The sequence below is a fragment of the Monodelphis domestica genome, chromosome 2, assembly GCF_027887165.1.
Source record: "Monodelphis domestica isolate mMonDom1 chromosome 2, mMonDom1.pri, whole genome shotgun sequence".
Lineage (NCBI taxonomy): Eukaryota > Metazoa > Chordata > Mammalia > Didelphimorphia > Didelphidae > Monodelphis > Monodelphis domestica.
In genome coordinates, this window is record NC_077228.1 from 79,251,670 (window position 1) to 79,276,660 (window position 24,991).

The window sequence follows — 24,991 nt, forward strand, 5'->3', positions numbered from 1 at the left end:
GCTCTCTCTTTCTTTAAAATAATTCCCATCCATATACACAAAGCCCCAGCTTTTTTCCTCCACAGACTTGCAGACCAGGAAGATTTCACTTCTTATAGGAATTGGGTCCAATGGCAAGGTGGAGGTAGAGAGAACTTATATACAAAGAGGGATTATTCTTCTCAATTTTGACACAAATTGTAATGGAGGGATGAACCAGAAAGAAACTGCCTCTGATTGTTTGGTCTCTTGTGCTTGTGGCAAACTCACCCTTTTTCTGTTAGTCTCAAATTAATCCCTGTGAAATCAAGAGGAAGAAATCAAAAGAAACTTTGGACAACATGGAATATGTTCTATTGTGTAAGAGGACACAGGAATCCATGGTGCTGTGTCAGGCCTTGTCCACCCTGGAAGACATGGAAACACTCCAGGACACGCACTGGCAAATGATAGCTAAAGAAGACCTAAAAAAAGGAGGATCCCTCCATTTGGAACTCCAGCCTTCAGTGTATAGGGAAGGTAAAATCATTAGTCTTTCTGGTTGGGAGCCATAGTCAGGTGAGAAAGAGGGAGTCATGCCACAATATTGGAATCATCTGAGACCTCTTGTGAACCAAAACATTAATGTGATTTCTGAATAAGATCAGACATAAATGGGCCTTATGACAAAATTATCATACTGTCTTTTCTATGGCCCTTAGCCCTGTATTGATAATTATCTCTTTAGGTACCTGAGGAGCAGAGCTTTGATTTCCAGAAGGTCTCTGGACTCTATCCCTTAATTCTAATTTGGATGTGTGGTCCCTGTGGGTAGACATCCCATTCCAACTTGAAATCATGTTTTAAATGTATTATATGTTTTTAATGCAAAATTTTCGCCAGGCCAACATCAGTTAGCTTTTGAACTCATTATCGGTAATCAATCTGTCCCCTGAATCCTCTCCTCCTCTAACAGACTCAAGGAGAATGAATTTTGAACAGCTCCGTAAGAAGTATCCAAAGATGGCTATAGAGATCATGAGTGAAGATTTTAAGCAGTATTGTGTGAATAAACCTATAAATTTAGGTAAGTACCTAAATTCCAGGAAATAAGGCTTAAATTCTGAGGCAGGAAGAAGAGAGTGCCAAGCTCAAAGAGCATCAGCTTGATGCTACAGCTATGTTTTATTTCAAAGGGACATTGGTTGAAGACAGGGCCTTTGAGGGAAGATACCCTCTCTTCTCTATTTTGACCTTAGCTAGAGTATATATCACAGACATGAGATTTTCTATGTATCTCAATATTCTTGATTAACTAAGAATTATGATTATCATAAATTAGCCATCAAAGCTATTGACAGTGAAGCCTTTTATCCATCTTCATCTTGAAGTTAGGGATGCTAGGCTTCCTTTTCCCAATGCAAATTGGAATACAGAATTCCAGAATAGAATTGTTTCCTGTACTACTTGTTTCCATGTTCCTCTGTGACTACAGGTATCCCTCCTTTCCATTGGAGATTTCTTGTCCTTTGGTGATGGTGCCATGGCTCTCCCCTAATCTCTCACTCCTCTCATCATTAGTTCTCCTCATTCTACTTTGAACAAACCCTAATTTAGGTAAACTTGCCAACCTTTCTTGCACGAATATAGGTATTCTCAAGCTCTAAAATCTCATAACATTTGGCATTTCCCATTAGGAGTGTCAGTGGAAGCAGAAAAGAAGTTCCAACCTGAAATACAATGTGTACGATCCTTATCCTTCCTCAGGAAGGGAAGCACTATTTTAAGGAAACCTTCACTGAGACCCAGGTAAGTAATGGAATTTGCCACATACTGTGACAAGGAAATCACTTTAAAAGACTGATATATATTAATTTAAGGTCGCCAAGGAATTCAGCTATGTAATTCCTTAATGAAAACTCAAATCAGCAGTCAACCTTTTATGGAGTTTAATTACAAACAGGAGGAAGAAAAGTATGAGAGAGAGAGAGAGAGAGAGAGAGAGAGAGAGAGAGAGAGAGAGAGAGAGAGAGAGAGAGAGAGAGAGAGAGAAGGGAATAGGGCTTAAATACCCCCTCTGTTTAGGCTGGGCCAAAAGGCCCAAGCCCTTAGATAGCTGAGGCAAAGGAAAGAGATCAGTCCCTATCACTCACATGACCAAAATGGAGAAACAGTCTCAGGGGCCCCCACCTTCAGCTTCCTTCAGAGCAAGCTTCTCAGAGCACACTCCAACCACTCAGACAAACTCCTCCACTCCCTCCCTGAGTCTTCAGACCCCTCTATCTTTAAGGAAACCATCCAAGTTCCCTCCCCTCAGTTCTCACATCTACCAATCACTGTCCATGTCTTCCCTGTGCCAATGGTGGCTCTAGCTTAACCCAGGACTGCCCAGAGGTCTGTGGCTTTGCACATGTCTGTTGAAGGTCATATTCTCAAATAATTAAATCTTGATCCCTTGCTGCAGCCCTTCCTAAATCCTGTTACTCTGAGCAGGGTGGAGATTGGAAGTTCCAAGACCTGGTTCGGTCATTCCAAGTATCTCTATTGTATCAATTCTAAAATCAATCATGACTCAAAGAACTTCCTGTTTTATGCTTAAGCATAGGTCAAAGCCCTTTCCATTGTTCAGCAAAAGGTTTCTGTCCTAAAGAAATCTTAAGTAAGGAGGAGAATGACCGTCCCATGCCAATGGGGTTCACATTCCAATAGACTATCAGTAGGAAATTTTTCAAGTATGAAATTTCCCAATGGTGAAATTTCCAACATTTATAAGTCTAAGAAATTTTAAGGTTTACAATACACTGTACTTCACCAGACCTGACTTCTCTTGACTCCAGTTCTGAAGGATCCTTCTGTGATCTGATAACAACAATGTGTCTGATAACAATACTTGCACCAAGAATTCTGACACTTCCTTTTATTTTCTCAGCTAATTACCTTTGCATGTATTACTGGTGTCACCATTCTTCTAGTCCAACTCTAAGTCTCAGAATCAATTCCTGATTCTTTCCCCTTTCACCTGCCTCTCATGTCCTATGAGTCACTGAACTTCTTGTTTTCACAGTGTCTGTTATGTCCCTTCCCATGTTTTCACACTAATCCAGGCCCTTGTTATTCCTCCTCTGGAAAACTGCAATAGTCTTCTAACTAGTCTCCTTTCCTGAAGTTTATTTTCCCTTGAATCCATCAAGGAAGCATAGAATAAGGAGTAGATGTGGAAGAACACAAAATGGAAGCAGTGTAATTTAAGAGATCCCCATAATCCTTTGTTTAAAGATGGCCACCTCCGGTAATGGGGAACTGACAACTTTTATGGCAATTGATTCCATTTTTGAAACATACTATTTCTTTTTTTTTTAACCCTTACCTTCTGTCTTGGAACCAATACTATGTATTGGTTCCAAGGCAGAAGAGTGGTAAGGGCTAGGCAATGGGGGGGGGGGGGGGGTAAGTGACTTGCCCAGGGTCACACAGCTGGGAAGTGTCTGAGGCCAGATTTGAACCTAGGACCTCCTGCCTCTAGGCGTGGCTCTCAATCTGCTGAGCTACCCAGCTGCCCCCATACCAATTCTTTTTTTTTTTTTTAAACCCTTACCTTCCGTCTTGGAGTCAATACTGTGTATTGGCTCCAAGGCAGAAGAGTGGTAAGGGCTAGGCAATGGGGGTCAAGTGACTTGCCCAGGGTCACACAGCTAGGAAGTGGCTGAAGCCAGATTTGAACCTAGGACCTCCCGTCTCTAGGACTGGTTCTCAATCCACTGAGCTACCCAGCTGCCCCCTCCCCATACCAATTCTTAAGAAGTTCCAGGAGACAAATTACTAGATCATCCTCACCAGGGCAGACAGCAGAAGAATTCTAATATTGTCCATTTTTGTCTTTTTCTCCTTAGTCATGGTGTCCTTGTGTCATGGTGCTTGACATATGGAAAGTATTGAATAAGGGCTTGCAAAATGGATTAATTCATTCATTCTAGTCACTGTATAGTTGTAATGTAACATATATAGAGCTCTAAGTTTTATGAAATAGGTTATTTACACTATCTTATTTGATCCTCACAATACCTCTGTGAGACAAGTACTCCAGAGATGATCTCCATTTTGTGTTGAGAAAACTGAGACTCAAGTTAAATGTCATGGTCATACTAGTTGTAAATAGTAGAAGGAGAATTTGTATCCAAGGATCAGATGAGATAGTAATTGCAAATCATTTAACATACTGCCTAGTACTTTTTAAGTGCCATAAAAATGTTAACTATTATTATCAGTAGAAGTAGAAGTAGCAGTAGTGGTGGTGGTATTAGAAGTAGTAGTTGTGGTTAAAGTCTGACATATTAAGAATTCAGAGAAACTTGGGAAGATTTGTATGAACTGATGCAGACCAAAGTACATAAATGTAGTAAAACAATTGAGACAATGACCACAAAGATGTAAAGGAAAAACAATAATGAATGGCTTCAAAACTCTGATCAATGTAATGATTGATCATGATTTCAGAGAAGTACCAGGGAGATACTTCCCATCTCTCTCTAGGGAGGTTTTAGACTAGGTATGTTATGAGTCACATTTCATCAGACATGTTTATTTTCAATCACTGTCATTCTTTGTAACGATGTGTGTAGAGAAAATTTTTGGAAGTGACAATGATAAAAAAGAGTCTCACTAAACCTTTCAAAAAAAAAAAACATTGTTGCACTTAACACTGATTAGCTGATCAAACACAGCATTTTTTCATTTCACCAGTCTGAATGATCTTTAGCAGCACTTTCAACCAGGTGATAATTTTCCCTCCCTTTTATCCATGAAGCTATAATGAAAGACTTTGTCGAAATGCCATGTTTGAAATCCAGGTAGACTATACCACGTCAATGGTATTTTGCTGACCCAGTGATCTACTAAGGTCATTTAAAAAGAAGAAATTGGGCAGTGGTATACTGGTAAATATTTAACAACTAGCTCTCTATAGCTAACACATTTTTTTTAGCTTAATATACATTTATTATCATTTTCTCCATCACTTAAGTCAATAAGTCAACTCTGATTGGTTATTGTTGTTTAGTCGTTCAGTCTTCAGGACTCCGTTGACCAAAGCTGTTTATGGAGTTTTCCTGGTAATGATACTGGGATAGGTTGTCATTTCCTTCTCCATTGGATCTAGTGGATTTTAGTCAGGTAATCAGAGGTTAAATGACTTGCCCAAGGTAACACAGCTTAGGAAGGATAACACATCTGAGAATAGATTTGAACTGGTTCTTCCTGAGATCTAATTGGTAGCACTTGCTGATTTCTGAAGTGTAAATGCTCATGCAGAAATTTTAACAATTAGGTCCCATATGAGCCTGGTTCAAACCCAACCTTAAAGTCAGGTTAATCTGGTATGCCTTCTTTTTGTTTCTTCTTGGCAAAAGCATTTTGCTTATATTTATTCCTTTCCTTTCTAATTGTTCAAAAACTCTACTTATCTATTGTTTTTGGTTGTTGTTGGGAGAGATTAATACAAAGGCTTATGGTTTTAGAATCTGCTTTCTATTTGTCAAAAATTTAAACCTTTTCTCACCTCTGGTCCTCTGGGGCCTCTCTCCTCCTCCTTGTTTCTCAAAAGATCCCAGATAGCAGTAAAATGCACATCATTTCAGAGGTGGTGTGGTAAAATGGGGAGAGTCTTGGACTTGTCATTGTAAAGATTAAAATTTAGGGGAGACTGAGACAGGTAGAAATTAGTTTATCTCTACAAGGAGTATTATATTTTTATGAGGTTTATTAAAAATTAAGGATTACAGAATATACAAGTAAGAAAAGGCACATGCCAGGTGGGCCATGAGGCCCACCCAAAATTTCCACTCACATCATGAGGCGCATCTGTTTGCCAGCGGAGACAGGAAGAGAGCCCCGCCTAGGGGAAGACCCTTTAAATAAAATTTTGCTCTCCTCCCAGGTGAGAATTCAGTGAGATTAGAGGGCATTCTGGGAGCTAGCAAGGACTCCTGGGGAATGGAGTCCAGATTTCAAATCTCAGTTTTACATTTCCCCCATTTGATCCTCTGGGAAAAAGGACTTCCCCAAAGGATCATAAAAACATAATCAATTTAAAGATTACAATAATTTGAGGATAAGAGAAAAAGAAAAAAAAAGAATAAAACCAATAATTGCTGAATGCATTGACAAAAAGCCAGTTAGGGGGCAGTCCCCTTTGGCATGAAAGTATACATACAAATAAATGTTCAATCAACTACACCCAAAGTTCATTTTTGTGCAGCTTGTGGTCTGGAGGCTTCTTCTTGGTGGCTTCTCCAACAGTCAGTTTCTGGATTCAGAGAAGTTTCATGTTTCTTTACCTAAAATTCTTCTCAAAAAGAATTTAAACTTTGCAATTTATTTTTTTTCTTCTTTCTTCTTTTATTCTTTTTAAAAAATTTTTTGTTAAGTCAATTACTAAGTTGCCTGTAACTTTTTCTTCTTGTCAGTAGGTGGCTCTCCTTACTGTCTACTGCCAAGGGCCTATTCTGTTGTAAATTCTCTTTATTAAGCTTCTGGGAGGGGTCACAATTAGAGGAAACCAAACAAAGCCTTATGCGGGAGGCAGAGGCTGTATAAAAAAAGGGCTGATTAGGAGTGAATAGGCTGTAAACAAAGGGTAGAGCTAAAACTCCTTCTTTTACAAAGGGTGTATATGGGAGGGTCCCAGCAATTTTCTTTAGCCCTCAGGCTAAAACTGCTAGGACCATGTCCTATCTTCCTTGAGCAAAGCCCACTTAAATTTTTAAGACTAGAAAGGCCAGGAAAACAGGAAAATGGGTTTTAAGTTGGCTCCCTAGATGTACTCAGCTGTTTTTGTTGCAGGGTTAGGAGCTCCCTTTTCCAGAGTTTCCTCGCTGCTAATCAGTTGATTAGATAAGCCTGGCCTGGCTCTCAATCCACTGAGCTGTCCCCTTAAAATTAAAGGGAGGAGGAAATGAAAAAATCTGCTGACCCCAATTTAAAATAAGGAGAAAAGAAAAGAGAGAAAAGGTGTTTTATACTCACCTGTTCTGGCAGCTGTGTCTTTAAGCCGAGTTAGCTGGTAAAAGGACTGAATGAGTGAGGAGGAAGTGGGGTGAAAAGGCAAGGAAATTCAGGAAATTTATTGAGGTTCAATAAACCTACATGGTCTGCCAATTATTGTAGTGAAAATATCATCTTTGAAGGCTGTTATAATATTAAAACTATGGCTGCCAAGGAATTTACTTATGAAATTCCTCAAATGAAACACTCAAGTCAGAATGGAATTTATGGTGGTTTTGATCACAATGGGAGTAAGAAAAAGGGAGAGGGAGAGAAGTAGAGAGGAGAAAAAGGGAAAGGGGTTACTCAACCTCTGGCAGGGAGCCAGAGGGAGTTTAGGCCCAAAAGGCCAAGATAGAGAAGGAATCAGTTCTTGACTCACGTGACCGATCTGAAGGGAAGCTGTCTGCTGACCTTCACCTTGCTCAAGCGTCTAGCCCTGTCCACAGGAAGTGAGCGAATTCCAGAGGCTCCTTTCTTCATCACTTCCTGTGCCTCACAAGTGCCAATGGTGGCTCAAGCTTGGCTTAGGACAGCCCAGGTGGGCAGTTAGTTATTTCTGATTTGTCATTGACTAGCACATGCCCATGTAGTGTGGGTGTGCACAATTTTTGGGTGCTAGACCAAGCAAGATGGAGATTTTAAAATTCACAGCATCGGCTCAAGAACTAGGTCCTGAATCCTGTCTCTGACCATCTACAAGCTGTTGACCATGTAGCTAAACATTTAACCTTTCTGAGCATCAGTTTCTCTCTATATAAAAGAAATGGAAATAATACCTATAGTAATTGGATTCCATCCAATGAATATGAAGTGCCTACTATGTGCCAGGCACTGACCTAAGGGCTATGGATACACAGTACCTTCCTAGTGGAATTGTTGTGAAAATCAAGTGAGATGATATAGGTGATGAAGTCACTTGCAAAACCTAAGGCTATATAATATATAATATATATAAATGCAACTTATTATTTAGGTGCTCTAGAATTGAATTCATCTGGTCCAGGCCAACCAGCTTAGTGCAGTTAAGCATTCCTATATGATCTCCTCACTTATCTTCAGTTTCAATTCTCTCATTTATTTGTTTTATCTTTTCCAAATTAAAGATCATTCTTCTTTACAGAAGATAATAACAACTTCCACTTATATAGCATCTGAAGGATTTCAAACTACTTACCTCACCACAAGCCTATGAAATAAGCACTCTTATTCTTGTCCCCAAGAAAACTGGTACTCCATAAAGTTGAATGACTTTTCTGGTACCCCCAAATCAAGAAGAATTTGTTAGACTCTTACTATGTGCCAGGCACTGTGCTAAGCTCTGGGGATACAAAGGAAGGTAGAACTATGGTCCCTGCCCTCAAGGAGCTCACATTCTAAAAAGGGAAACATATATAAATAACTCTGTGTACCCAAGCTCTATACAGGGTAAATGATAAGTCATTTTAGAAGAAAGGCACATCACAGCTGAGAATGAAAGATGGCTCTCATGATGCTAGGTCCAGTGCTCTTTCAAGGAGTTCATAGATCTAACTAAAACAGAAGCTGGGCAAGTCTGCCTTTTTCAAGGTCATCCATCATTATTATGTCTTTTGCTTTGTCTGTAGTCTGAGATGATCAGTCCCAGGACATACAGGCAACCTTGCTCCTATATTGACTCATCAGTGGAGGGAAGAACAGCCACACATGAGGACAGCAAAGCTTTGCCCCATTGGTGACAACAATCTGAGAAGTGCCACCATACAGACCCCAGAACAGTCACTGGAACAATCCCCTGCCTCCAGCTGTTACCAATCATTTCATGGTGGTAGTGGTAGGGGAAAGCAGGGCAGTGAGCATCAGGAATTTGTTCCAGAAGCACACTCAAGGGACAGGTCCCAGAAGCCTCTACTCCCTGTGTTTGGGGCGTTCTTCTCCTTCATCGAGAGTTTATGGAGCTCTCTCGTGTTTCTTCCTGAAAGATTTGAAGCCTAGGGAAATAGTGCATGTGAACTAAGAAAGTAGGAATTTCTGATAGGAACCCTGTTTGTCTCTGGTAGGGATAGGGGTGCGTGGGGTGGGTAACTCAGAGGCATAGGTCCATAAAGTCCTAGATTGTTGACTTAACTTATTCCCAACTCAGTCCACAGAAAGGAGGAAGAGACAAGAACTTATTAAGTATCTACCATGTGCCAGGCAGTGGGCTATGTAGTGCTTTACCAACATTAACTCTTTTGATGTTCACAACACAACAAAATAGTTGATGCTATTATTATCCCAATTTCACAGGTTAGAAAACTGATCTAGTCAGAGGTTAAGTGACTAGCCCAGGGTCACAGAGCTACTAACTCTCTGAATTGGAATTTGACTAACCTAAAGGCCTTCCTAACTCCAGGCTCAGAATTCTCCATTGTACCACCTTGCTGCCCTGGGAAACTACTTCTTAAAAAAGAAGGAAATAGTCTTTCAAAGGCCCTGAGCACTGAGGCTGTTCCTCCTTTGTTCTCCATTCCAACAGCTTTTTTTTTTTAACCTTATAAGTCCTTTCTGTTGCCTTTAGGACTTTTCAAAAACCTTAGCCTATTAGGAGCTTTAGCTTTCCCTAACACTATTCTTTTTGTTGTTGTTGTTGTTTTGAATCTAGTCCTGAATTATATGTCCTCAGCAAACATAAGAAATAAAATAAAGACTAGTCACATTCTGTGCATTGTTATATTGAAATTTGAAGCAAGGAGTTCAATCTCTATTCTCTTCTTGAGAGAAAGAGTATGTTAGAGAGAATGCGTGTGTGTGTGTGTGTGTGTGTGTGTGTGTGTGTGTGTGTGTGTGTGTGTGTGTGTGTGGAAGAGAGAGAGAGAGAGAAAGAGAGAGACAGACAGACAGACAGACAGACAGACAGACATAGCTGTCCTTTTTCATGGTACCTAATCAGGTTTAGAAGTTGTATCTGAGCCATTTTTTTCCTTGTTCATGACATTACCAGTTTAAAACTTATATTGATCTAATCAAATATCCAAGGAAATACCTTTATTTTTCTGGACTTCATCAGATTTAGTAGTGCAATTATAAATGAGGATCATAGATTGATATTTGGGAGAACCTAGAGATCATCTAGGCCAATTTGATTATTTTGGAGATGGGGAAGTTGAAGGCCAGAGAGCATAAGGGACTTCCTAAGGTCAAAAAGTAGGAGAGCCAAGATTCAAACTCAGGTCCTTTGACTTCTAAATCCTGTGTTCTTTCCACACAATTATTTCATAGTCAAGTATCCTTCATTTTAATGCCTTAAATCATAGTCCAGAAAACCAAATCCCATTCGCTGTCATCATCTTAGTTCACTTTAAATATCTTCCTTTCTCTTCCAAAGTCCTCACTTTCATTTCTGTGGATAATCTTCCCAAAATGTTTCTGTTGTACAAGAAATCTTCTTTCTTAAACACCTTCAGTGATTTCCTATCTGTCTACAAAATAAAGCCCAAACTTCCTAATTGGAACAGTCTTCAACAATCTGGATTTAGCCATATCTCTCCAACCCAATCTAATACTTCTCTTCCCTAGTTTCATTGATTTATTCACTGTTCTCCAAATGAGCATTGCATTTCTGCTTCTATTTTTGTTTTTCTCCTTCCCCCGGTGGCCTTTCTTTCTACTCAGCTTATCTAAATTCCACCTATAGTGCCTTGGCCAGACCACACTTGGAGTCCTGGATTCAATTATTTGTGCTAAATTCTAGGAAGCAAACTGACCAATTTGTACACCTCCAGAAAATGGTGATCCATGACATTCAAAGATTAATTGAAGGAAGTAGGGATGCGTATCTTGAAGAAGATTTAACAAGGTAAGCTGTCACATGGAAAGGGATTTACACTTGTTCTGCAGAAATAGTAGTAATTAGTGAAAATTGTAAGAGGTCAATTTTAAGATAAAACTTCCTAACAATTAACACTGTTTGAAAGTGGTGTGGACAACATTAGGATATAATGCATTTTTCCATTATTGGAGTTCTTTTACTGGAGTCCCTATAATCATACATTGAAGATACTGTGAGTGGATTCTTATTATAATGTATATTGGGCTAGATGACCTGTGGGGTTCTTGTACAGTTGTAATATGCCATATTATCACTTCTTCAAGACCCAGTTTAAGTCTTAATTCCTCCATGAAAGTTTCTTTGACTGTCCTAGTATTCTGTGATCTCTTCCTCCTCCAAACTCTTCTGGAACTATCTGTACCCATTCATTTGGTGCGTTGTAGACACTACATTATATTTTTAATTAGAAATCATTTTATACTTATTTCCTCATCTCCCCCTCAGGTAAAGAATACACAGGCATGTGCACATACACAACACACACACACACATAGAAAGTGGCCCAAAGCTATATGTGTAGTATCTTAAACAATTGAATCTCAGTGAAAGGCAGCATGAAATAGTGGATAAAAGCTTTCCTTGGAGACTAGAAAAACTAGGCTGTAGTTGTAAGGGTTAAAAATTAGGGTTGGACTAAATGTAAGAGAATGTGGTTACTGAAATTAATATATCTCAAATCAAATGACTATTTAGCAGCTTTATTTACAAAATAGAGAGAGGGAGTAAAGTAGAGAAATGTGAAAGAGGGTAGAGAAGGTATCTATCCTACCACACAAGATAATTAGTCTGGCCCAGTTCAAACCAGGCAGCGCTCGCTTGTTAACCCTCCACCTGAGGACCTTCAGCCAGAGGGCTCTTTAGCAAGGGGTGGATAACCATGGGGCCTCCTCTGGCAATTAATCTCTCCAAAAGCCAGGAAAGACATCAGTATTTTCACTCACCCATGATGTAGTCCAAAGGGAAAGTCCAAGAGCAGTCTTACCAGAAGCAGTCCAAGGGCCCAAATCAGAGCTCATCCAAGGCCAATTTTGAAGGAGAAAAGTGTGTTTGGACAGGAATTTGAGGGTTTTTATAATGCTTTTTCCACACCACTTCCTGTCCCTTCCTCCACTTTATGGGGACTAATTACCATGTAATTGCTTAGGACTGCCTAGGGGGAAGTCAGTCATTTCCAAGTTGTTACCCACTTTAGCATGTGGGTTGCAGGACCTCCCCAACTTAAGTATTAAGCAGGGTGTATATGCTTTTGGTGATTAAATTTAAAAGTAAGTGAGGGAAGAGTTAATCCCATCTTCACAATCCCTCTGTGATCCTTTGGTAGAATAGTTTCCCCAATAGATCATTTGACATAATCATCTTATATCCCTAAAAATCTTCTAACTACAGGGGCATACAATATTGCACTTTCTAAGAGGAAACTACAATGGTTAGATATCTGTGGGAAATAGAAGAGAGAGAATGCAAACTAGTGTGTGCTAGGCACATTGACTAAAAGCCAATTAGGGGGCAGTCCCCTTTGGCATAAGAGTGTGCATTCAAAATAAATGTGTTCAACCCCCCACAGTTCAATTTCACTACATCCCAAAGTTTATTCTGGATCTTTTGGTACAGTGTGATGTTTCTGCAGACATCTCCATGGTGCCTCATCCAAACAGTTCAATTTCTTGGTTAGGGGATATAGCAAGTTTCTTATCCTAGAATTACTCTCAAACAAGAAAATTTTTTTATAAATCTAGAATTTTATGACAATTATACATAGTTCCGCATCTGGCAAACACTAGCTATGTGACTCTGGGCAAAACTCAACTTCTCTGTGTCCTAGGCAACTCTTGAAGACAATATGTTACCAATGAAGTTTCTATGGTATATTGGTAGAGGAAGTTTGTACATCAGGATTCCCCTACAATGATTAAGTCAGAGATCTAGCCCAAAAAAGAAAATAATACACAGCACAGTGTACTATGCTTTCCTACAGAAGCTGCTCAATAAATGTTTGTTATTGATGGTAGTGCTGACAGTCATCATACTCTACATCTGTATTCTAGTGTCCCTTTCTCTTGTGATGCCTACATAAGCTCTATTTACTTCAGAACACCAACTCTCACAAAAACTAATACTAGTCCATCAAAATTGGTTTATTCACCAAATATTTTCTTCTCTCATAATGCTATTGATTCCTGAGATTCATTCATGTCTACTTCCTTCTTGCCCATTTTAAATACTACTTTTCTTATTCCCAACCCCAATTCTAGGCTCACTTCCCCTAATATTTTTCTGATTTTTCTATTTTTTTTTTTATTATAAGACACATTCAGAGAATCAGAGAATTCTGGAGTTGGAAGGACCTTATTTTTTTAAGGTCATCTAGCTCTATCCTTTGCTATTTGAGCTTCTTATAATCCTTGTTGGTCCTCTTTCACACTTTCCTGCATTCACCAGATAACATATATAGACTCTTCTCCTTCAAGATTGCCAATTATAATAAATGCAACCTTTTCAGACCATAAGGCAATAAAAATTTCGATCAGTAAGGGTACATGGAGAGCCAAATCAAAAATTAATTGGAAATTAAACAATATGATTCTCCAAAATCAGTTAGAGAAAAAATCATAGATACAATAATTTCATTGAAGAAAATGACAATAATGAGACATCCTTTCAAAATCTATGGGATGCAGCCAAAGCAGTACTCAGGGGAAAATTTATATCTGTGAGTTCATATATTAACAAATTAGGGAGGGCAGAGGTCAATGATTTGGACATGCTAATCCAAAAACTTGAAAGCGAACAAATTAAAAATCCCTAGAAGAAAACCGAATTAAAGATCCTAAAAATTAAGGGAGAAATTAATAAAATAGAAAGTGATAGAACTATTGAACTAATAAATAAGACTAGAAGCTGGTATTTTGAAAAAACAAACAAAATAGACAAAGTACTGGTCACTCTAATAAAAAAAAGGAAAGAAGAAAATCAAATTAACAGTATCATAGATAAAAAGGGAGAACTCATCTCCAATGAAGAGGAAATTAAGGCAATCATTAAAAACTATTTTGCCCAATTATATGGCAATAAACATGCCAATCTAGGTGATATGGATGAATGTTTACAAAAATATAAGTTGCCTATATTAACAGAAGAGGAAGAAATAGAAATCTTAAATAATCCCATATCAGAAAAAGAACTTGAACAGGCCATTAAAGAACTCCCTAAGAAAAAAATCCCCAGGGCCTGATAGATTCACAAGTGAATTCTATCAAACATTCAAAGAACAGCTAATCCCAATACTATACAAACTATTTGACAGAATAAGCCAAAAAGGAGTGCTACCAAATTCATTTTACGACACAAACATGGTACTGATCCCAAAGCCAGGCAGGTCAAAAACAGAGAAAGAAAACTATAGACCAATCTCCCTAATGAATATAGATGCAAAAATCTTAACTAGGATACTAGCAAAAAGACTCCAGCAAGTGATCAGGAGGGTTATTCACTATATCAGGTGGGATTTATACCAGAAATGCAAAGATGGTTCAATATCAGGAAAACCATCCACATCATTGACCATATAAACAAACAAACAAACAAAAATCACATGATTATCTCAATAGATGCAGAAAAACCTTTGACAAAATACAACACTCATTCCTATTAAAAATACTAGAAAGTATAGGAATAGACGGGTCTTTCCTAAAAATAATAAACAGTATATATTTAAAACCATCAGCCAACATCATCTGCAATGGGAATAAACTGGATGCATTCTCAATAAGATCAGGAGTGAAACAAGGATGCCCATCATCACCTTTATTATTTAACATTCTACTAGAAACACTAGCAATAGCAATTAGAGAAGAAAAAGAAAATGAAGGTATTAAAATTGGCAATGAAGAGACCAAGCTATCACTCTTTGCAGATGATATGATGGTCTACTTAAAGAATCCTAGAGAATCAACTAAAAAGCTAGTGGAAATAATCAACAACTTTAGCAAAGTTGCAGGATAAAAAATAAACCCACATAAGTCATCAGCATTTCTATTTATCTCCAACACATCTCAGCAGCAGGAATTAGAAAAAGAAATTCCATTAAAAATCACCTTAGACAATATAAAATACTTAGGAATCTATCTGCCGAGACAAACACAGGAACTATATGAGCACAACTACAAAACACTTTCCACACAACTAAAACTAGATCTGAGCAATTGGAAAGACATTAACTGCTCATGAGTAGGACTAGCTAACATAATAAAAATACCATCTTACCCAAAATTATCTATTTATTTAGTGCCATACCCATTGAACTTCCAAAAAACTTTTTTACTGAATTAGAAAAAATCATAACAAAGTTCATTTGGAAGAACAAAAGATCAAGGATATCCAGGGAAATAATGAAAAAAAAAATACAAAAGAAGGTGGCCTTGCAGTACCAGATCTCAAACTATACCATAAAGCAGTAGTCATCAAAACAATTTGGTACTGACTAAGAGACAGAAAGGAGGATCAATGGAATAGACGGGGTAAATGACCTCAGCAAGACAGTCTATGATAAACCCAAAGATCCCAGCTTTTGGGACAAAAATCCATTATTTGATAAAAACTGCAAGGAAAAATTAGAAGACAGTGTGGGAGAGATTAGGCTTGGATCAACATCTCACGCCCTACACCAAGATAAACTCAGAATGGGTGGATGATTTGAACATAAAGAAGGAAACTATAAGTAAATTAGGTAAACACAGAATAGTATACATATCAGACCTTTGGGAAGGGGAAAATTTTAAAACCAAGCAAGACTTAGAAAGAGTCACAAAATATAAAATAAATAATTTTGACTACATCAAATTAAAAAGGTTTTGTACAAACAAAACCATTGTAATCAAACTCAGAAGGAAAATAACAAATTGGGAAACAATCTTCATAACAAAAACATCTGACAAAGGTCTAATTACTCAAATTTACAAAGAGCTAAATCAGTTGTTCAAAAAATCAGGCCATTCTCCAATTGATAAATGGGTAAAGGACATAAATAGACAGTTTTCAGTTAAACTATTAATAAGCACATGAAAATGTGTACTAAATCTCTGATAATCAGAGAGATGCAAATCAAAAAAACTCTAAGGTATCACCTCACACCTAGCAGATTGGCTAATATGACAGCAAAGGAAAGTAATGAATGCTGAAGGGGATGTGGCATTAATGCATTGCTGGTGGAGTTGTGAATTGATCTAACCATGCTGGAAGGCAATTTGGAATGATGCACAAAGGGGGCTAAAAAACTGCCTATCTTTTTACCCAGCCATTGCACTGCTGGGTTTGTACCCTATAAAGATTAAAATTTAGGGGGATACTGATAGAGGTAGAAATTAGTTTCTCTCTACAAGGAGTATTATTTTTATGAGGTTTATTAAAAGTTAAGAATTAAAGAAAATACAGAATAAGAAAGCACATGCCTAGGCCAGAGAGGCATAGACAAGATAACCTCACATCATGAAAGAGACGTCTGCTCCAAAATGAAAGTCAAAAAGAGGCTGAGCTTATTCACAACCAGGTTTAAATACCCCATCTTGCTCTTGGCCCAGGTGAGAATTCAGTGAGCTTAGAGGGCATTATGGGGAAATGGAGCAAGGATTTCTGCGGATTGAAGTCCTGGATTCAAGTCTAATTTTACATACCCCCATTTTATCGTTATTGGGGAAAGAAGTTTCCTCAAAAAGGATCATGAAAACATAATCAACTTAAACATTACAACAATTTGAGGATAAGAGAAAAAAAGAACAAAACCAATAATTGCTGGACACATTGACAAAAAGCCAGTTAGGGGGCAGTCCCCTTTGGCATGAAAATATACATACAAATAAATGTTCAATCAACCACACCCAAAGTTCATTTTTGTGCAGCTGTGGTCTGGAGGCTTCTTCATGGTATCTTCTCCAACAGTTCAGTTTCTGGATTCAGAGAGGTATCATCTTTCTTTACCTAAAATTCTTCTAAAAGGGAATTTAAACTTTGCAATTTAAAATAATGATTTTTTTAAATTCCCCCATTAAGAGGGTGATTGAAAAATACAGGATCACTTAGGGATACATGACTGAGGTATGAGGTATATGAATCAATTGGCAAGAAAAATTAAAAAGATATCAGAAAAATCCAAATAAAAAAGCAAAATTTCTGGATGAAAATATAGACTATCAAAATCTTATGTGTACAAATTCTAAGTAAAAGAAAAATAAATATATAACAGATCCCTGAATCAGGGACCAATGAAAATGATCTGAGCAATGATGCATTTACCCAGTCACTAGCCAGGACTACAGAAAGGTACCACACTATGAAAGGCAGAAAAGGGGACCAGATTATAGGAGCCAAGGTTTCGGGGATAATCGTTGGTGAGTAGTTTCAGAGTGAGTGTGGACACAAGGAAGGCCTACATCTTAACATAAGTCAAGTGTCGCAACCCCAAGTCTCACACTAGGTTCAAAACCTTTGCATTGGCCTAGAAGTGCATCAATCCATCCTGGATTGGCTTTTCTTTGGCTCTGTGCAATGGCTCTGTTGTGTATATCTTGTCCTGGAATCTGACAGAATTATTAAGTAAAGTCCCATAATTTATTTTAAACAATTAGTGGCATCATTTTTATAGTCTCAAGCCTTTTGGGGCATGCATTAGCAAATGTATCTTAAACTTATAGTACTGAAAAAATCAAAAAGTTAAAAAAAATCTTAATGCTAGTGACATGTGCTTTAAATATAAAAAGGAGAGAAAAAATAAACTGAAAAAGTATATTGCACATGCAAGAAAAATATAATAATGAAAGAGCTTAAAAATTCAAAAATATAACTTATAATCATTGACACACTGTGTCAACTAAGAAAATAAAGATTACAAGGCTTTCTCACCAAAAAATGTGATCCATTTCCTCTTAATATCTGGCCATGCTCCACTATGAGTGAAAACAAATGAATTGAACAAGGTAACATTTTTCATTTTTGTAAAAAACAGTATTACAAATATGTAGATATCAATATCCCCAAAATTCTCAATAGCCCAATTAATTACAATAGCAAACAAACACACTATCATATTTCACATAAGTTTCTGTATGGCATTTTTAAAAAACCTTTTAATTGATGGACATTTGTCACAAGTTTTTACAAACATAGCAATCTTTCAACCCTGGTATTTAAACATACTTTTTAAACAAAGTAAATCATTCTGGTGGAAGTTAAGTAGTGAACTGAAGAGTATAAATGAGGGATGCTCCTTTTTTGGAAGCTTTTTAGGGGTACAAATGCCCTGAGATTAACTGCCCCAACTTCCATTCACATATTTAGAAATGCGGGAAGGTTGGGAGTTATAATTGTATTTCACTTCAGCTATGGTACTTACCTCGTGGTAGGGACAGGCAAAAATGACCAGACATTGTTAAAAAAAATTCCAAAACTCATATTTTAAAACCCCTTAAAATAAGTTGAGATATTTAGCACATTAAATTTTCCAAAGGTTGTTATACAATTATAACCAGTTCTGAAGAAGTCCGTCTATCTCTATGTGACAATTTACAAAGACAATATAGAAAGGCAGTTTTTTTTAATATGGGCTTAATTACAATGATATTTGTTCAATAGTTATAGGGGAAAAGCAACAGAATTTTAAAACTCAGTACATTAAATGAACAGTGTAACAGAATAATATTGAATCCAGTTATATATGAACTTAAAATCACAAAGTTATATCTTAAACCAAGCAAACAGTAAAATGCAATAGAATACAGAAATTTTTTATAGACTATTGGAGTCTGAAATGCCTTTGAACCTCCAGTCTTTAAGTTCCTTGGGTTCTTATCCATTTAAATGTCTATTGTCAGAAAGCAGAGGGGTAAGGGCTAGGCAATGGGGGTTAAGGGACCCATCCAGGGCCCCACAGCTGGGGAGTATCTGAGGCCAGATTTTAACCCAGGACTGCATGTCTTTAGGCCTGGCTCTCAGTTCCCTGATCCACCCATTTGCCCCTTCAAAGTTGAATCTTTGGGCTGAATCTTTCTTCTGGCATTGTAACAAGGAAATCACTTTAAAAGACTGATATATATTAATTTAAGGTCGCCAAGGAATTCAGCTATGTAATTCCTAAATGAAAACTCAAGTCAGCAGTCAACCTTTTATGGAGTTTAATTACAAACAGGATGAAGAAAGGTATTAGAGATATAGAGAGAGAGGGAGAGAGAAAGGGGAGAGAAGGGAATAGGGCTTAAATACCCTTCTGTTTAGGCTGGGCCAAAAGGCCCAAGCCCTTAGATAGCTGGGGCAAAGAAAGGAGATCAGTCCCTATTACTCACGTGACCAAAATGGAGAAACAGTCTCTGGGGCCTCCACCTCCAGCTTCCTTCAGAGCCGACTCTCAAAGCACCACCTCTCCCACCCAAAACCTCTCCAACCAACCACCCCCAGGCCTCAGACCCCTCTCTCTTTAAGGAAACCATCCAAGTTCCCTCCCCTCAGCTCTCACATCTACCAATCACTGTCCATGTCTTCCCTGTGCCAATGGTGGCTCTAGCTTAACCCAGGACCGCCCAGAGGTCTGTGGCTTTGCACATGTCTGTTGAAGGTTATATTCTCAATAATTAAATCTTGATCCTTTGCTTCAGCCCTTCCTAAATCCTGTTAAGACTGAGTGGGGTGGAAATTGTATTTTCCAAGACCTGGTTCTGTCATTCCATGTATCTCTATTGTATCAATTCTAAAATCAATCATGACTCAAAGAAATTCCTGTTCTATACTTAAGCATAGGTCAAAGCCCTTTCCATTGTTCAGCAAAAGGTTTCTGTCCTAAAGTAATCTTAAGAAGGGAGGAGGAAGAACCTCCCATGCCAATGGGGTTCACATTCCAATAGAGTTCCCACTATCAATAGGGAATTTTCCAAGTATGAAATTTCCCAGTGGTGAAATTTCCAACATTTATAAGTCTAAGAAATTTTAAGGTTTACAGCATGCAGGTGAAATCAATAAAATTACCACAACAGTCAAAAGGTATCCTTTTAAATAGCCCATTGCTTTCAAGTTCCTGTTTGGAAAAGTCTGTTTCTTCTCCTCTCCCTTTTCTCTCTCTCCTCCTATGATCCGCCCACGTAGTCAATACCCCCATCCACATGGAGGCTTAGCCTAAGGGAAAATTGCCCATTCTCCTTTCCCTCTTGTCTCTCCCCTCCGCCCACGTGGCAAATACCCCCGTTTTGTTACCAGCTGGTAGAAATGAGTCCTGAGCAATCTGCTCCAAGGATTTGGGTGATGAGCCGGCTGGGGTCCCGCTCGTGGGTCTGGGGCGCAGAAACAGGCAGACAGCGGCCAGCAGATGGCTGCAGGCAGGAACACAGGCAGACAGGGCTGGGAGAGCGGGCACCAGGTAAGAGGCCAGGAGCAGGAGCCAGAGCCGGAGCAGGCTGCCAGGGTGGGCAGGGCCAGGACCAGCAGCAGGAAAAACAGGCAGGCAGAACAAAGCAGCCAGGAACCAGTTGAGAGGCAAACAGCAAACAGGCAGGCAGGGCTGGAAGCTAATGGCTGGAAGAGCAGCAGCTTTGCGAGGGTAAAAAAAAAACCTTGACCAGAGAAATGTGACTTAAAAAAATTTCTAGGCACTAGCTATTAAAGCTGAACTAAAGATCAGAAAAGAATTAGAAGATTGAGAGTATTTAGTTTTTCCATTAGGTTGCCAACTGTTAAGATTAAAATTTGGGGGAGACTGAGGCAGGTAGAAATTAGTTTCTCTCTGCAAGGAGTATTATTTTTATGAGGTTTATTAAAGGTTATAATCATAGTATAGTGTAGTATAGTGGTAGTCTCTCGGTGACCGAGAATGACTATTGTCTTTGTGCAGTTTCATCTATGGTGTACCCTCATGTGGCTTTGAAGTCCAAAGACTGAGGCACAAAGTTTGTGGCACATGGGGCATGGAACGCCAGTTGTTATGGGAGGTACGGTTGTGGCCTGGTGTCGGCGTTCACGCGCAGCAGTGAGATGTCAATGTCGTTCATCTTCAAAGGTGGTGGCTGCATGGTTAATGTGGGTTCGCCAGCTGCTTCTGTCAGAGGCAGCAAGTTCTAGTTGCTTTGGTGTAATGCCAGCCCACTTCAAGTTGGACTTTAGCTGATCCTTGAATCTTTTCTTTGGTCAGCCTTGTTTCCTGAGTCCAGCTGACAGTTTACCATAGAATACCTGTCTTGGTATTCGCTGTGGGTCCATGTGGATGATGTGTCCAGACCATCGTAACTGGGTTTGGAGGACCATTACTTCGATGCTGGTGGAGTTGGCTTTATCAAGGACTTCCTGATTGGTGATTCGGTCCTGCCATTGGATCCTCATGATTGACTGGAGAGAGCGTTGGTGGAATTGCTCCAGCTGTTTCATGTGCTTCCGGTACAGTGTCCATGTCTCACAACCATACAGGAGCGAGCTGAGGACCATTGCATTATACACTTTGAGCTTCATCGCAGTGCTCACACCACTGTGTTGGAGGACTTTGCAGTGCAGCTGCCCGAGTGCCTGGCTGGCCTTTTGGATCCTGGCACTAATCTTGTGGTCTAGGGACCCGTCGTTGGCGATGGTGCTGCCCAGGTACTTGAAAGTGTTGACATTAGAAAGCTGCGTGCCATCGATTGTAATGCACGGCTGGTTAGTTGGCCTCCCTGGTGTAGGTTGGAACAGCACCTCTGTTTTGCTGAGGCTGATAGTCAGGCCAAACAGTTTTGTTGCGGTGGAGAACCTGTCCACAATGGTTTGGAGATGATTTTCTTGGTGGGCCATGAGAGCACAGTCATCTGCAAAGAGAGCTTCCAGGATGAGTCTCTCTGTTGTCTTTGTTTTTGCAGTCAGGCGGCGAAGGTCAAATAGTGAGCCATCCAGTCGGTATTTGATGTAGACGCCCAGGTCTAGATCCATCACAGCATGTCATAATACTTGGGTGAAAAATAGGTTGAATAGTACAAGAGCGAGGACACAGCCTTGTTTCACGCCATTGGAGATGTTGAAGTGATTGGAAGTCTCTCCACCAGATAGGACTTCCCCTGTCATGTCGACATGAAAGAGCTGGATCAGTTTGATGAATTTTTCTGGGCAATTGAGCTTGCTGAGGATCACCCACAATGCATCCCTGTTCACTGTGTCGAACGCCTTTGTTAGGTCTATGAAGACAATGTAGAGACTCAGGTTCTGCTCAAGGCATTTTTCCTGCATTTGCCTCACCGTGAAGACCATGTCGATGGTGCTGCGATCTGGTCGGAAGCCACATTGTGATTCAGGCAGGTTCTGATCTGAAATAGATGACAGAAGTCTGTTGAGTATAACATGGGCGAGGATCTTTCCAACAGTGGAGAGTAGTGAGATGCGTCTGTAGTTGTCACAGGCTGCTCGTGAGCCTTTGTTCTTGTATAGGGCTACGATGGAGGCATCTCTGAGTTCTGAGGGCATGTCTTCCTCTTCCCATATGCTGGTCAGCACTATGTGGAATGCCTGGAGCACCTTTCCATTTAAGGCCTTGTACACCTTGGTTGGGATCCCATCTTTACCGGGTGCCTTGCCTGCACTCATTTGTTGAATTAAAGGTTAAGGATTAAAGAAAATACAGAATAAGAAGGCACATGCCTAGGCCAGAGAGGCCTAGACAAAATAACCTCACATCATGAAAGATGTCTGCTCCAAAATGGAAGTCAAAAAGAGGCCGAGCCTATTCACAACCAGATTTAAATACCCCATCTCGTTCTCAGCCCCGGTGAGGATTCAGTGAGATTAGAGGGCATTCTGGGGAAGTGGAGCAAGGATTTCTGGGGATTGAAGTCCTGGATTCAAGTCTATTTTTACAACCCCAAAGAGATAATAAGGAAAAAGACTTGTACAAGAATATTCATAGCTGTGCTCTTTGTGGTGGCAAAAAATTGGAAAATGAGGGGTTGCCCTTCCATTGCGGAATGGTTGAACAAATTATGGTATATGTTGGTGATGGGATACTATTGTGCTCAAAGGAATAATAAAGTGGAGGAATTCCATGGAGACTGGAACAACCTCTAGGAAATGATGCAGAGTGATAGGAGCAGAGCCAAGAGAACATTATACACAGAAACTGATACACTGTGGTACAATCGAATGTAATGGACTTCTCCATTAGTGGCAATGCAGTGATCCTGAACAACTAGGAGAGATATATGAGAAAGTACACTATCCACATTCAGAGTAAAAACTGTGGGAGTAGAAACACAGAAGAAAACCAACTGCTTGATCACATGGGTCAAGGTGGATAAGATTGGGAATGTAGACCCTGAATGAACATCCTAGTGCAAATACCAACAATATGGAAATGAATTCTGGTCAAGGACACATGTAATACCCAGTGGAATTGTATGTTGGCTACGGGGGGCGGGGGGAGGAATAGAAAATTATTTTTGTAACCAGGGAATAATGTTCAAAATTGATCAAATTTTAAAAAATAGATTTAAAAAATAAATAAATGAAAAAATAAAATGTAAAAAAAAAAAAGATTGCCAGTTGTTGGGGCAGCTAGATAACTCAGTCGATTATCAGCCAGGTCTAGAGATAGAACTAGAGATAGGAGGTCATAGGTTCAAATCTGGCCTCAGACACTTCCTAGCCATGTGAACCCCATTGCCTTGCTCTTACCGCTCATCTACCTTGGAATCAATACATAGTATTGCTTCCAAGTCAGAAAGTAAGGGTTTAAAAAAAGGTTGCCACATTTTTAGGGACGTTTTGTAGTTACAGTATAAAAAGAGAAATTTTTCTTGAGAATTTACCACTGGTACCCCTCCTCCTCCCTTAGGTTCCTAATTGATTAAACAAACTTAAGAAAGATGCACGAAAACTCACATTTTTCCATGTAGAAAATTATAGGTTTGTGTTTGCTCTTCATCCATAATCTTAATTTGTTTCCTAAAGATCCCTCAAGCCTTCCATTCCTGTCTCTCTACCCCACTGCCCCACTAATAAAAGGATCATATAATTTAGAATTAAAAGGAACCTTAGACATTAACTCTATTTGCATGGATAGAGAAAAAGAAACTATAGAAACTTATGTAACTCAAAAATCATGCAGGTGGTAAATGACTCAGACAGTAACTGAACTTTGGTCCTTTGACTCTGAATCCAGTATTCTATCTATTATGTCATGAAAACCTATGTCCTCATTGTAAACATTATTATATCTTCCATAGCTGCTTTCTTCTTGTATTACAGGAATATAATGGAAGTCCTCCATCACCCTGTCCACTTAGAGTTCTTCAAGGAGTTCCTTAAAATGAACAGAGTTGAGAATCTGCTAAATTTCATCGTAGCTATGCAGAGGGTCTGCAGTGAACCCAATGAAAAACTACAGAAAACTCTCGCTGACAACATATTCAGGAATTTCTTCCGTAACAAATCTAATGTTGGTATGAATCCCCAAACCAGCTCCCAACTCCTAAGCTTCTCTCCAAATTTCCTAGAGGATAGGGATCTCCCAGTATATTTTATTTTTGAATTCTGCAAAAGGGACTTATGATCCAAGTCATATATCTCTTAAGGTCTATAAGGAAATCCAGGAAACGAAAATGCCTGTTGATCACAGAGATAGACTATCACCATGTGTCACTGGGGGAAGGATTTATGGGAGGGGGTTAGGGAATTGATAGATGCAATTTGAGAGGTACAGCAGATAGGAATGGAGAGGAGGCAAGTAGTAAAAAGTCATTGAATGTCAAGCAAAGAAACTTTAGTTTAATATGGTGGCTCTCTTAAACATAATCCAAGGGTATTAGCGACAGTCTCAGAGAGCTTTTTGGCCAGTTGCAACTCCAGCTATCTCTGAATTTCTTTATCTGAAAAGACTCAACCGTATAAGAAAACTGATCCCTATTACTGAGAAGTGCTGAGAACACAAGACACCAGACAAACATAGGGAATGTAGACTCTATACACAGCTGTTCTAGCTATCTTCCCAACAGTTAACATATCTCTGAAACACTCAGAGATATGCTGAAATCAGGGAAGTTTCCTAGGTAACCAAGATAATTGAACCATATTCTTCCTGAACCCCAGTGGCTAACCTGATTCTAAATCTCACTAAACAAAAAAATGAAACTTGCCAAAAGAGAATAATCCATAAAAATGCAG

General features: G+C 39.1%; 1 protein-coding gene across 2 annotated transcripts in view; it reads left to right on the plus strand.

Annotated features, from left to right (window-relative positions):
• The window catches only part of RGSL1 (regulator of G protein signaling like 1), a 118,745-nt gene that overhangs the window by 32,812 nt on the left and 60,942 nt on the right, over window positions 1-24,991 (plus strand). For both annotated transcript variants that reach the window (XM_016429993.2, XM_007480919.2), the window contains exons 9-12: window positions 264-498; window positions 935-1,045; window positions 1,656-1,767; window positions 24,077-24,270. In XM_016429993.2, the coding sequence (XP_016285479.1) occupies window positions 264-498; window positions 935-1,045; window positions 1,656-1,767; window positions 24,077-24,270 (652 nt within the window). The remainder of the gene's footprint in view (window positions 1-263; window positions 499-934; window positions 1,046-1,655; window positions 1,768-24,076; window positions 24,271-24,991) is intronic.